Source organism: Kwoniella dejecticola, chromosome 3 (assembly GCF_000512565.2).
Source record: "Kwoniella dejecticola CBS 10117 chromosome 3, complete sequence".
Classification (NCBI taxonomy): domain Eukaryota; kingdom Fungi; phylum Basidiomycota; class Tremellomycetes; order Tremellales; family Cryptococcaceae; genus Kwoniella; species Kwoniella dejecticola.
Window position 1 is genome coordinate 1,025,428 of NC_089303.1, and position 13,539 is coordinate 1,038,966.

General features: G+C 48.7%; 6 protein-coding genes and 1 non-coding gene across 7 annotated transcripts; 4 read left to right on the plus strand and 3 right to left on the minus strand.

Moving 5' to 3' along the window:
• Positions 1-1,055: 1,055 nt before the first annotated feature.
• Positions 1,056-2,384, minus strand: I303_102764 (uncharacterized protein; the record flags this gene model as incomplete). The annotated part of the gene is made up of 5 exons (XM_065968623.1): positions 1,056-1,165; positions 1,286-1,863; positions 1,988-2,119; positions 2,191-2,319; positions 2,377-2,384. The coding sequence occupies 5 exons, from the start codon at positions 2,382-2,384 to the stop codon at positions 1,056-1,058; spliced, it is 957 nt and encodes a 318-aa protein (XP_065824695.1).
• A 712-nt stretch (positions 2,385-3,096) lies between these two features.
• On the minus strand, positions 3,097-3,211 carry I303_102765. Its single transcript, XR_001936496.2, has one exon. It is a non-coding gene; the product is annotated as a 5S ribosomal RNA (ribosomal RNA).
• Positions 3,212-5,486: 2,275 nt separating this feature from the next.
• On the plus strand, positions 5,487-6,517 carry I303_102766 (uncharacterized protein; the record flags this gene model as incomplete). The annotated part of the gene is made up of 3 exons (XM_018406113.1): positions 5,487-5,795; positions 5,856-6,139; positions 6,232-6,517. The coding sequence occupies 3 exons, from the start codon at positions 5,487-5,489 to the stop codon at positions 6,515-6,517; spliced, it is 879 nt and encodes a 292-aa protein (XP_018264607.1).
• A 646-nt stretch (positions 6,518-7,163) lies between these two features.
• Positions 7,164-8,432, plus strand: I303_102767 (uncharacterized protein; the record flags this gene model as incomplete). The annotated part of the gene is made up of 6 exons (XM_018406114.1): positions 7,164-7,271; positions 7,355-7,375; positions 7,478-7,531; positions 7,612-7,623; positions 7,677-7,719; positions 7,819-8,432. 6 exons carry the CDS (start codon positions 7,164-7,166, stop codon positions 8,430-8,432), a joined length of 852 nt encoding a protein of 283 aa, XP_018264608.1.
• Positions 8,433-8,500: 68 nt separating this feature from the next.
• On the minus strand, positions 8,501-9,208 carry I303_102768 (thioredoxin; the record flags this gene model as incomplete). The annotated part of the gene is made up of 5 exons (XM_018406115.1): positions 8,501-8,550; positions 8,607-8,664; positions 8,740-8,860; positions 8,938-9,002; positions 9,086-9,208. The coding sequence occupies 5 exons, from the start codon at positions 9,206-9,208 to the stop codon at positions 8,501-8,503; spliced, it is 417 nt and encodes a 138-aa protein (XP_018264609.1).
• Positions 9,209-9,568: 360 nt separating this feature from the next.
• I303_102769 (uncharacterized protein) lies at positions 9,569-12,194 on the plus strand (the record flags this gene model as incomplete). Its single annotated transcript, XM_065968624.1, has 8 exons — positions 9,569-9,581; positions 9,650-9,703; positions 9,769-9,827; positions 9,882-10,203; positions 10,286-10,819; positions 10,876-11,308; positions 11,366-11,967; positions 12,169-12,194. 8 exons carry the CDS (start codon positions 9,569-9,571, stop codon positions 12,192-12,194), a joined length of 2,043 nt encoding a protein of 680 aa, XP_065824696.1.
• A 479-nt stretch (positions 12,195-12,673) lies between these two features.
• On the plus strand, positions 12,674-13,431 carry I303_102770 (uncharacterized protein; the record flags this gene model as incomplete). Its single annotated transcript, XM_018406117.1, has 3 exons — positions 12,674-12,748; positions 12,838-13,251; positions 13,351-13,431. The coding sequence occupies 3 exons, from the start codon at positions 12,674-12,676 to the stop codon at positions 13,429-13,431; spliced, it is 570 nt and encodes a 189-aa protein (XP_018264611.1).
• Positions 13,432-13,539: the final 108 nt, after the last annotated feature.

Sequence of the window (13,539 nt, forward strand, 5' to 3'; positions counted from 1 at the left end):
AGTGTGATAAAATGAAGCTTGTATGTATGAAGAAGAGAAAGAGAAGAAGAAGGGAAGAAGGGGGAAGGGTGAGGTATATATGTATGGTTTGTTGATGTTGGGGTATGGCGTGAGAAAACGTCAAAAAGATGATTGATAATCGAGTCAACTTTTAGCCTTGTTTAGTCTGATTTCTACATTTCTATAGATCTGATTACCAATAATATTCCCTGAACGCGTATCACTGCCAACTGGGTATTTTGTATTCTGTATGGTGAGTTGCGGCTAATTGTGGTTATTCTCGGGACCGATGCCCTATCATCCGGGTCCTCATCGATAGGGACCTCTTCCCCCGCTAAAAAGGCGACCCGGCCAGGATATTTGATTCGGATAAGACCGTGATTTGGTTTTTTTGGCCGGTTGCATTCCACAATCTCAGCCAGCCAGTCAGAATGGAGATCAGATCAGAGATTCCGATACAAAACACGTAAACTTGAGGCGTTAGGTGATGTGCAAACGCGCCCGCGCGCTACGAGAACATTCCGAGGAGGAGCTCATGGGTCTTCCTCAACTCCGGTATGAATGAGGAGAGATGCATCGGCCGAAGGTCTATTTACTTGGCTGAGAGGGGACTATTGTTGCGGTTACGGGTACGAGCTTGCGTACAATAGGCAAGTCGGATCCGGATTCATGTTGGAAATCTGCGACATATCGCTGGATGGCTTGGAGAGCGGTTGGAAATGCGATGCAGTCCGGCCTCAATCGCACTGAAGATCACCATCTAACCCCGGGGGACTTCCTCGGAAGTAAATTTGTAACCTCGGGGACCATAACATCTCGAACTCATTCCAATCCCAAATACCTCCCACATACCGAACACGTCAACAGATGTGACGACGTCCTACCGTAATAGCGTGTATGTAACTTACATTACAACCGCTCAAAATTCCTCGGACGCATTTCTCTTCCGCATAGTAGATAAGCAATGTGTTCATATGGAGTCATGATTTCATGACCAGGTCTTTCATATCGATCTATCTTCTATGCTCTATGCTCTATGCTCTATTCTCGATGCTCTACTCTCTATGATCTAGGAGGTCGTCTACACATTTCGCAAAGTTCTCATATGCGTGATCTGGCGGATGCTCGCTCTTCTCGCTCCCCGGACGATATTTCCCCGTCTTGACTATGTACAAGCGTGCGAGAAGATGTCCACATCAGCTCATTCAATCTCAATCTCAAGTACCAATGATACTGTTATGCGGCGTATGGATGATTGTATCAGTCAGACCACAGCTACACTCACCTAATATTCTAGTCAATCCCAATTCTTTCGCCCCCTCGCCCAGATCATTGGAAATATCATCCCCTATCATCCCTACATCCTTATACTCCAATTCCCCGTCACCCTCTAAACCGTCATTGAAGTCAGCATTGCGCCTCAAGCGTTCGATAGCAAGCTCAAAGAACCTCTTGGTTGGCTTTCCAACTATCTCAGCTCGAACCCCCCCAGCCTCTTCTAGAAGTGTAACGAACAGTCCTATTCCCAGCGATAAGCCCTCTGGTAGTTGGTCAGAACTGGCAGATTGCTGGTACAGCGATCTATGCGGTGCTATCAATATCGGTTTCTTCGTCTTCGCACTTGATCCGTAATCATGGCCTGATTGTGATGAGGTAGAAGCGATGTCTATGGGTTCTTGTTTCAGGATACGGAATGCTATATTGAGATTATCGTATGTTAGTGATGGTGGATGCAGACCTAGGATCACTGAGTCGTATGGTTGATCCACCGAATTTGGACTCGAGCTTGGACTTGAAGCTGAAGAGGAAGACGGAGAGGCGAACTCTTGCTTGGCAGAGTCGGACATCAGCAGATAAGGTCGTCTGATTATATCATACCGTAAGCGTGGGAAGAGCAATCATAAGCTTGACCATCGACTTTTAAGGGATGAATGGCATGGTCAGGAAAGGCAGAGGCAAGGAAAGGATGAAGGCCAGACAGACTCACTTATATCCTCTATCTCGTACGAACTCCTTGCACGCGCTCAAGCTAGTCATGAGCTCCTCTTTATCCGCTCTGAATTCAATCTCATTGAGGCTCGATAACAAGTGCGCCGAAGATTCTTTCGTCGAATTCGAGCTACCCAATGTGGATCATTAGCAACCATCATCCGAGGAAAGCATGACATACAGCGATACAGGCCATCTCACCAGAAGATGAAGGGTATCTTCGACTTCCTGAGCCTCTCTATAGCCTTGACGGCGTTGTTGGTAGGATCCGAACCGACATGTAAAGTGCCGTTCAAATCGATGAGGAGCGCTTTGAGCTTGAGGGACGGTCTTGACGATCGCGTCAATTGGTCACATCATCATTTGTACGTGTCAGACCATGCTCACTTGCTCATGTTTTACGTGTTCGTGGTGAGCTCGGCTTCATTCAGTCCGCTGGTAGCAGGGGATGTACAGCAAGTGTTGTTACATACTTCCTCGTGCAGTATGACAGTGGTACTCACATCACTTTCTGCTTGTCGAGATTTTGCGATTACGTCATGCCAGCACGGATCCACTGACGCGACTAACCTCAAAGCAGATCTGCTTGACGGAAAAGGTGACGACCAAATGACATGACTCGCCTGTCATCATAGTCTCTAGTCAACGAGTGAATCGGATGAGATTAGATGGGACGATGGAGTAGAATGACATGCGCGTGCTTGACTCGATGACAACAATGGGTCAGGATTGAGTGTGACGCTGGTTCAGATTCGTCAATCACACAGAATAAGGACGATTGCTTGGCGAAGATCTTATGACAACGAGACTTGATCATTTCACCATTTTGCCCGTCAGCGTAAAAGCATAGAGTGAGTCGACGACTGACGTGATCAGAAACATTATCGGGTGATGCACAATAGCTGTTCGAAAGTTGACAGAACAGAGATCCTACATTTTATGGGGTATGCTGATTCATCATCCCACCCACAATCTTATCAAGGAACGAGGCTTGAGAAGGTCTCAGCTCAGATTCGTTCAATCCGACGCTTGCTACAGCACACCGATTGATCTGGTCGATGAAAACTTCCACACTTTGATCAAAGTAGAGTTTAAGCGCTAAAAACAAACTACAACACTCGGGATTCCCAAGTGGTCCCCCACCTTGGTACTAGCCGAGCGATATCCAACTTAACTGCGCGGAGCTGACGGGACGCGGTGCTTCGTGGATTCTATGGTCGTAGATGCTGACAAAGTTTTCCCAGGTACATATAGCTCATGAGTTAGATATATGGGTCGATCTTGGTGAAAGAATGTCCGTTGTTGATAAAGGTCGACTTGCGCGAGTTGTATATCACGACCAGAATGTCTGAGATGTGAAACATTGGCTGCCTCAGAGATACAGTTCATTCAGCGTGGGTGTGCCGATGGGTGGTGCATCTTTGCGTGCCAATGCTTCTTCACCAAATAAAAATCCATTCATCTGGATGCAGAATGAGTTGGGGTGTGTTGGATCTGAACTCAGATCCGAGGAAGAATGCCAAGAGGATGCGTACTACAGTGCGTCTCAGAAAGCGATCTCATGAAATAAGCAGCGATCTACTCTACCCACCTCTTCAGATGTGATTTGCCAAGCCAGAATAGACTTTTGGCTATAGCTGGACAGAAGCTGAGACAGATCCGCACATTCGGCGGGACGGTATCGTCCTTTGTTTACGATTTACAGCCTTGTGTGGGACACAGCAGAGACTCAAGTCTCAAGATGCGCTCGGATAATGAATGTAAGACAAGCTCTGGGATTGTCCGGCTTTGGATATCAAGTCGCTATTCCTGAGACCCTTTCTTTTGATCGTCACTGTCTAGCTCACTACTGCTCCTGGTGGATCCTGCATCTTAAAGGCAAGCACTGTCTGCTCAACGAGAACATCTATCATCCAGACCACTGCTCTGGGAATGATTATCAGGTGCGTAAACGTATCTGACTCCGACTTGGCTGGACCGAGCCTTATCTTAGGCGCTTCCACAAGATCTATCATGTCCGTATGGTCACTTTGCGGAATCGCTGCTGACCCTTCGGCTGCATGAACACAACAGGCGTTCTCGATGATCACTACGTTTCAATGGGGTTTCTGCGTTTCTGACGCGACATCGGACTCGTAAGTCCAAGCGTGTCCCTTGATATCCGTCTGGTCTCTCGCGCCGGCGGTCCTCTTCGAGCCATTATCCTGAGTGCCGCAGAGTCGCAGCCTTCGGTTCATACGACAAATGTGAGAAGGGACTGATTGCTGAAGCGTGCATTGTACTTATTTACCCCCTTGCTGCACAGTGCTCCGCCCGACTCTGCCACCTTCGAAGGATGTTTCAGTGCCTGTTCAAGCCAAGCTGCGGCTTTCGTCAGACCCCTAGCCAGCCAGAACACCTTCCAGTGCAGATGTTATAGCCAATACTCATACGACGGTACCGAGGGGAACGAAGTCAACCGATGTGCTGCTGGGACTCTATACTTGTACATCCACAACAGGGCGGCCGCGGCGAGCCATCTCCCCAGAAGACAGAATCGCGAGAGAGCAGCAGAACGCCGAAGGAGTGCTTCAAGCCTGTGTCCGAAGAATTTGACGGCTTGTACTATCCCAGGGACAACATCCTACGAAGTGAGCCTAAGTCCGAAACCTCATACTTGCCCTCCTCCCACTCTTTCACCCATTCCCGGAGATTCGGAGGATTGTACAGTAGAATGGACGGGATCAAGTCAGTCGGACGCACGACTGAGCGAGTCAGCTGACATCATCCTTGCCTTTGGATAGTGCATCGATACTCGCACCGAGTTGGAAAGCTGCGGGGGTTGTTTTACCTCGGAGGTGGATCCTCGTTCCAACACGACTAACAACGGTATCGAGTGAGTTCTCAAACCCGACCGCCAATCGTGATCGATGTACAGGAAAAGAGTATTTCGGCTGATCGATGGCTCTTCGCCTTCGCTTTTCATAGCTGTACGGCTTTGTCTGGCATTGCATTCGGAGCAGTGACATGCACGCAATCAAGATGCGAGGCTTTCGCATGTCTGAAGGACTATCGGCTGGTCAAGGGGGAATGCGTGCCTGCGCTCGCGCCCGTAGTTGTTAGATAATGGATAGCCCTGTTGAGTTCGTCCTTTTTCCATGTTGTTTATGCAATTCGAGCGCGTTGAGAAGCCTCGCACCAGTTCTTGTTGTATGGACATGGACATGCAATTGCAGGCCTCCGTACTCACGCATCTTGTATGATTGATAATGCAACTATGCTTCACGAATCCTTCTATTTCCATCCACGAGCGAATCAGTTTACGGCTCGACAGCATCTCCTCAAGCCCAGTGAGCGGCACTCGATGACATCATCCTTTTTGGGGTCTCCAGAGACACTTCTGTTTATCCCACATGTAGCTTGTGCCGATCGTTGCGAGAGATGCGATCGATAATTTTCGTATGTTGAACAGACGATAGGGTCCATTGCTACCCACCCGCCCAACCAAGCCTATCGCCATGTCAGTAGCTATCATACAAGGAGCCTCCGGATCATTGGGCTTCGCTCTTGCCCGCCATATCCTGCGAAATACAGGTTTGAAAGTCTACGCATTAACCCACCGGCCAAGCAATACCGAGGCAGATCTTTCGGAAAAGCTGCTAGAGGATCTTAGCGATCGTGATCGGAAGGGTAAGGGCAAAGACAGCCTCACGGTCGTCGGAGATGTGGATCTGAAGGATGAAGAAGGGTTAAGCAAAGCTGCGAGGATGGTCAAAGAGCGAGAAGGTGTGGATACGGTTAGGCTTGTAGCTTGTATGGCAGGGATAGTGAGTCCGTCAAGATCTACAAGAGGTGAGACCACATGTACTGATCACGAACGGATCAAGCTACATCCGGAGAAATCATTATCGGCTATTGACCTGTCGAAATCGATTGACCAATTCCGTATAAATACGCTGGGCCATCTATTGACGTATAAACATTTCGTGCCCCTCATACCGTCCAAAAAGAAATTCGAAAGTATATCTTCCGGCTCAGATTGGTCGGAATATGATGGTGAAGATCCTGCGAGAGGGTTGATCAATCCGAAGAACAGCTTGTGTTGGTCGATGAGCGCTAGAGTGGGAAGTATATCGGATAATAACAGGGGAGGATGGTATTCCTACAGAGCGTAAGTCGAAACCCACGGACCAATAATCGCACTTTCGACGACCGGGCTTCGCACACGCTGACCTGACTCGACAATCCACATCCATCGGACAGCTCAAAGGCTGCGACCAATCAAATTATACGGACCCTAGACCATGAACTGGTGGTCAATAAGAATTCGTCGGCCATAGCAGTTGGATATCATCCCGGCACAGTCATCACGTCTTTCACGAAGCCTGTCATCGGAGAACATGCCACGCCTGATCCAGACAAGGGAAGGTTCGATATAGACCAAGCTATAGAGAAGATGACGGGCGTCATGAGCCAGGTGAAGAGAGATGATCCGAAGAAATGGGAAGGTAGATGTTGGGATTGGAAAGGTGAAAGGATAGAGTGGTAGGAAGACTTTCTGAACGAAGATTAGGGAATCAACGGCAAATCATCCCTAATCAAGATGTCACTGCTTGTACAACCCTGCTACATCGTCTCATTTGAGATCAGACCCACATCATCGTTCCCGAATTGTTGTATCATGAACAGCATCACGAAACATGCATCAGATATCTGCATCCTTACGGGCGATTTATTGATCCAAAGGAAGTTACCAGCTCCTTTGATTTCGCTCGTTGTTTCGCTGTTTCGTGTCTGTCAATGCGAGCCGACAACAAGCAGACATATACTGTCATTTGGAAAAGCTCACTGTTCAGTCGATCTGGCAGACGAGTTCCATCGGTCTGTAAATACTGGATTCATCCCACGGGACCGTACTTCTGACTCAATCATTGAATCACCCGTCCCAAAATCAAGCTCAGAAGCCCTCAAAAAAGAAAAGCCGAAAATTACAAACAAAACAGACTACGACCGCATGAAGTTCAGCTCTTGAGCAACACGCAGCACCAATATTGAGCACGCAAAATAAACCGTTGATTCGATTCGAATCACAGCGTGTATATAAAAGCGCATCGTGGTTATCTCCGTTGCACTGTCATCATCACAAAAAATCAATAAACCTCACCTGACCGGACTTGGATTGAGTATATAGAAGTATGGCGCCTCTCGATGTAGGAGGAGCGATCGGAGGCATTGCGGAAACAGCAATCGGTGGAGCAGGAGGTGCCGCCAAGACTGCTGCAGGAGCGGTTTCGACAGCTACGGTAAGCCTTGTCTTATCTTTAACTGCCTTACTTTTACCGCGTTGTATAGAATAAAGTCAGACTGAATTCCTATGCTATGATAGAACGCCGTCAACAAGGCTAAGGTGAGTTGACACGATCTACGATTGACTGCTTTAGGTGCGAGAATTAAGCGCATCATTTTGTCATTCAAACCGCTTCCGCTAAGGACCGCTGCTCTACTCTAGGGTCAATACGATGATGCGAAAGGCATGTTAGGCATGTTTAACGAGATGCAGGGTGTGAGTGTTCCCGCGCTGTATTTTGGGGTCGCTCAGTACAGAGGTCACTCGCTGACATCTCAACGTATTGGTCGGTTCAGTACATTACGAAGGTGAGTCGAGTTAAAGATATTAGGTTGTGCTGTTGGTTGATTAAATATCGCAGATCCAAGATGCTTGGGAAGAATATCAGTATCTGATCATTTTTGGTCAGTATCATTTTCTCGACCGTATCAAATTCGTCGGTGCATACACCCAAAAACAGGGTGCACATCGTTGACTCGGTTCTATCTGATTGTTGTGAATAGTCGGCTGCTTGATCATCCTCATTTACGTCTCGGCAGCCATCTACTGCTGTTTTCACTTCATGCACGACTTCTTCCGTTGCGCTTGCTGCTGCGTCAGCTGCACGTACAAGTGCGAGAGGTATCTCTGGAAACACCGGGGACCCACGACGGACTGTTTGTGTAGACCATGCAAGAGGTCTTCTTCCAAGGGGGATAAAGATAAAGATAAAGGGAAAGAGAAAGCGGAATACCACAGATGCAGTAAAATGTGTTTGTGGTTCGTACCTAGATCAACAAGGATGGATCTGGAGAAACAGCATGGGGATCTGAGGAAAGGGTGGTTCGATGCGACTTACTGCGCAAGAGGATGTGGAAGGTCTGAACTGCCCAACGATCCTGATGAGCGGCTTAAATGGCATTGGTATGGTCATGAGAGGTCGAGGACTTACAGAGTGTTGAAAGGATGTGCACCGCACGACAGGAGTACAAAAAAGGCGGTGGAGTACGAAAAGGAGGAAAAGAGAGAGAAGTATTGGCGTAATTTGGTGAATGGGAAAGATAAGCTGGGTGACAAGGCAGGCAGTTGGAAAGATAGAGTCCCTTTGCAGTGGGCGAAGGACAATGAGAAGGTGTGAAGAGCCGGTTGGTAACGGTCGATTGGGTCTGAGACAAGGAAATGCATAAGAATCGTGCTTGATTAGGTCTATAGTAGCCCGAGGAACTTCTTGATATCTGCGTCTCCCCTAAAACCGACTGTACAATGATATTAGCTATATACCACCCTTGTTAGCGAGGGGATTGCAGCTCACCGAATTTGTTCTTCACTGCACCATTCTTGAATGCTACCACCGTCGGTAAGGCTGATACCTGAGTATGGGAACGATACATCAGCCTCCTTTCTCCTCACGTAATCGCCCTGGCTAATTAGGAGAATGCATTCACCTTAAACTTCGCGGCTAAATCAGGATAGTCATCCACATTGACAGTCATCAAGTCATATCCCGTTTCTGGTCCCGTATGACTCTTCAGAAGAGGTGTAAGTACTCTACATGGCTGACACCATCTAAGAAATCGTGCCAATGTTAGCTCTGGCTTCTTACCGACCCGCAAGAGAGGGAGGAAGGAGTTGAACCGGCCTACTCAGCGTAGAAGTCAACTAAGACAGGCTTCGCATTCGCTTCGTCAAGTGCGCGCTTATTGAAGGCCTAGAGGGAAACGAGATCAAATCAGATTCAGGTCTAGCCAGTATGATTCGCATCATCTTCCTCCGAGGCCAGGCATCGCTCACCTCATCGTTAGCATCTAAGAAATGGTCTCTCGCTATTCTGGTGGCGTGGAAAGATCGAACAGGTCGAATAGAAGGTCCAGCCTTGGCAATCGTGCGAGCTGATCGAAGACTCTGGCTCAGCATGATGTATGAGATCTGCCTGTATGAATGAGTGCTTGGAATCTCTATAGTCTATAGCGATATTGTGTTCATAGACTAATTGGGTCTCGATACTACTTTGGCTTTGTCATTTTACGAGTGTTCGTAAGCTGGGATCTCGAACGAAGCCCAGAAACAGGCTTAGCGGCGATAGCCGCCTGATGCTGCCTGCCTCCACTCTCGAGAATTTCAACAACAAATCATAAAATCGTCACCATGCTGTCAACTTGAGGTGCTATACAGCTCTGCAATCTCAGCTAGAGAAGCCATTGCATAGCCAGAAACTCCTTCAGCCGCAAGCATTTCCGGTGAGATCAGAGAATTACGAATCACTCGATTTGCGCCATGCCAAAAGCCAGTGGGTCCCAGTTTGACAGGTTTGCCTGATGGCTTTTGAGGGTATGACTGACCATGACCAATTGACAGACAAGCAGAACAAGGGGCACAAGGGGAAAGTGTATTCTCTGCCTACTGCTCAAAGTAGGTCGTGTATAAGCTGTACTCGGACCAAGTCAAAAGAGCCGCTAACGCCGGACGATGTGCAGAAAAGCGAGGACTGGATATACCTAAACTACACTCTTTGGCGGATAAACAAAAAGCAAAGGTCAGTGCACTTGATTCATCAAGTCCGGTAGCGCTGACATCTAGTGTAAAACAGATCGGCACGAGCACAGCTGCTCATCCTACACCCCAAACACTGGCTACACTGTCAGCAGCGGATCAATATGGAGCTGACTCGACCGGAGCAGGCCTGGGTGGAATATCATTCTACGAACCTATAGATGCCTCTCTGACAACCCGCGATTCGTCCTCCAAGGCGTTCATGCGGGAGCTGAGGAAGGTGATTGAGAGGAGTGATGTGATTATTCAGGTACTCGATGCGAGAGATCCGGATGGCACGAGGAGTAGGTGGGTAGAAGAAGAAGTCAGGAAAAGGGATGTGCAAGGGAAGAAATTACTAGCTGTTGTCAACAAGATCGGTGAGCTTGAAACAATTCTTAAGTGGACTCGTCGAGCATGGTTATCATGTCCAAATGAAATCAGAGCTGATGTACGGGGTAGATCTTGTCCCGAGAGCGAATCTTGAGGCATGGCTGAAACATCTACGCCACTCTTTCCCGACCATGCCTTTCAAGTCTTCGACCCAGAACCAGCGTCAACATCTGTCACAAGTAGCAGTACCTTTAGCTCAACCAACAGCCGTTCCAGGCCAAAAAGTCGATCTACCAGCTCTCCCAACGACCTCGTCATCCTTGGGAGCTCCTGCACTACTTCATCTTCTGAAGCAATACGCTTTGTCTACCCCTCATTCATCGCTTACCGTCGGAGTAGTGGGATACCCTAATGTAGGGAAATCCTCGCTGATCAATTCGCTCAAACGATCGAGAGCATGTGCGGTGGCTTCTATGCCAGGAAAGACCCGGGTCGTGCAGGAAGTAGTCCTGGATAAAGGAGTCAAGATTCTTGATTGTCCAGGTGTGGTCTTGGAAGATATAGGAAGGGCGACCGAAGGCGAAGAAGGCAAGCGGAGACAAGCTGAGATCATGTTGCGGAACTGCATCAAAGCTGAATTGGTAGAAGATCCGATATCACCAGGTGAAGTTGATCCTCTTTCAGATTAGTCGGATCCGCACTGCTGACGTTTTATGCAGTTGAGGTGATTCTTACGAAAGTCGACCCTGCTCAATTGCAGAAACTGTATAACATACCACCCTATGAAGGTGTCCGAGACTTCCTGATTAAAATTGCTCTGACGAGAGGCAGGCTGGGGAAAGGTGGAATACCAGATATCGAAAGTTCAGCTGTGCAGATACTACGAGATTGGAACTCGGGGAAAATATCGTATTTCACCGTCCCGCCAGCTGTACATTTCTCTTCGGCGCCTTCGCAAAAGCCGGCCGACCCAGCAGTGACAGATGGCAGAGCCGAGGACGACGTGGCGATGGATGGCGAAAAAGTGGGAGATGCCAAGATTCTTAACACGCTCAGTGAAGCATTCACTCTGGACGGCTTGTTCGACAATATCGGTGATGAAGCTGCTTGGGAGGGTGAGGAGGCCGCGGACGTAGAGGCCATGGCGGAAGAGTGAGTCCTTCCGGTAGAACGTTCTCCAGAGTTGTATTGGCTAATCACCATGTCTAGTGCCGACGCCGTCGTGCCGGCTTCTGGTCCCGTTACGACTTCTGCCGTTCCGGCTCAACCTGCAGTCAAAGTCCAGCCATCGTTCTATGACGATTCAGAGGAAGACGACTCTGATGCTGAATCATCCACTTTCCGGCCCCCTGCACCGACTTTCGCCTCTTCGTCTTCTACCGCATCAGCTCAGATTCATCAGCCACTTGTGCCCCGCCAACCTATTGCGCAAGCTAACAAGCTATTCTCCGCTGAAGAATTGGCAGTGCTGCCTGCGGGGATGTTGGACAGGTCGAAAGCTAAAGCAGCCCTGAAAAAGGCTAAGAAACGAAAAGCTGCTGTGGAACGGACGGAGGGAGAACTTATGTTGGGTTTCATGGATATGGACGTGGAGGAACCGTCGGCTGCGCTTGAAGAGATAGGCACTGAAAGCGAAAGTGTCCCACAGCGGAGTGTGCTCAGTAAGAAGAGCAAGAAGGAAAAGAGGAAAGAGAAGAAGTCGAAAGAAATGGAACAGCGCAGAGCGCAACGCGGTATGGAGATGGATGAGGATATGGATGAAGATGATAAGAAGGAGAAAGACTTCGCTAGTTTCCTAGCTAATATGGGAGGTGAGTCATATTGTTCCCCCTTTTCATACGACTCCGTACTTGTGGGCTATCCCTCTGACCTCTCTCGCCCCCCTTGCTTTCTCTCCCTTGGTCCCGTCATCATTCGCCCCACGACCCAATTCGACATATAATCGTCCACCGACTATCTATCTCGCCTTCCGCATCTGGGCAAGCAAGCGAGCTGATTGATGCTGCTGATAGCCGACGGCTCTGACGAAGAGTTGTAATCATGTGTCAGTATTCGTAATCCTTGAGCTATGGGAACCTTATCTGGTACGGCAATTGGGTATCACCATGCGTGCGCTTGACGGCAAAGGTATGGATAGTCAGCCGGTCGCGTGCGATATGCATACCATATACTACGGTACAGCTGTCTGCGTATCATAGTGAAGCACGAAGAACAACATATGTGATGACATGCTGACTGGTTGACAATGATTGCGATACTGACCACTACTGGCCAACGAGCCTTCTGCCTCACTGAGTGGAGAGCCAGTCCACTTCGTACCGTTACGCGTCAATCGTTTGATGATGATTGAAAGATTGGTTAGATGCATGCGATATCAGTGCTGATTGCATTGCCGGAGCAGCAATTACGAAGGTATATAAGCAGAGGAGAGGAGAGCAATGTGATCGATATAGAATCGTCCGCTCCCTCATCCACCGTACGGTTCCAAACTCGAAAAACTTTAGTCATCCTCCCGATATGCGATTCACTATCTTCGCTGCGATCCTGATATCGGCAAGCATCAGCAGGGCTGCTCCTACAGGTAACAATGATGTAAGTTTTCTGTTCATACCACATCGACGCTTGGCGTTTTTCAGCATGAAGTGCGTCTCACTGAAGATTTGACACTCTGGTTATAACAGCTCGTCTCATTGCAAGGTGCAATCGCCCCTTCGGACAGCTCACCCTCGTCGCCCAGCCCGGCTCTTTTGAATCAAGTTGACTCGATCCTTGCTCCTCCGCCTCAAACACAACCTAAACGACCGGAAGAATACCTCTCTGGTGCACTGAGACAACATGCATCCACTAAGCGGACCACAAGCCATTCCAATCCGTTCAGTCTCGGCAACGATGCAGGACTTTCGGAGATCCTGGAACCGGTCAACCACAAGGCTGGACAAGGTTCCAAAACCAAGGCTCCTGACACGGTTGAGGATGTCTCGAGCAGCATCGCGAAGGGTATCACTGGGAAGCGACGGATGACGGAAAAAAGGGGGTTCGAGGAGGATTACCTAGGAAGCAGGGTAGTCAGGCGGGGAAACCAGTTCCAAATCCAGGTCAGTATTTCGATTTGACCACATAGGATCTGAACTACACTCTCCTAGTGCTCTAGGCTGACGTGACAACTTAACTTGTCTCGATGCAACGGTATGCAGGAACAACAAGATCAAGGTAAACAATGGGCAGGAGCCAGTGAACTGGATGACGAGAATGATGAGCCCTTTTACAGTCAGTAGACTTTCGGAGGAAGGCAACACGGTTCAAATGATTCATCCGCACATGAGGCTGGGCGATATCGATAGAAACAACGAGTATAGCTGAGAAAGACTCGGATTCAGTAGTTG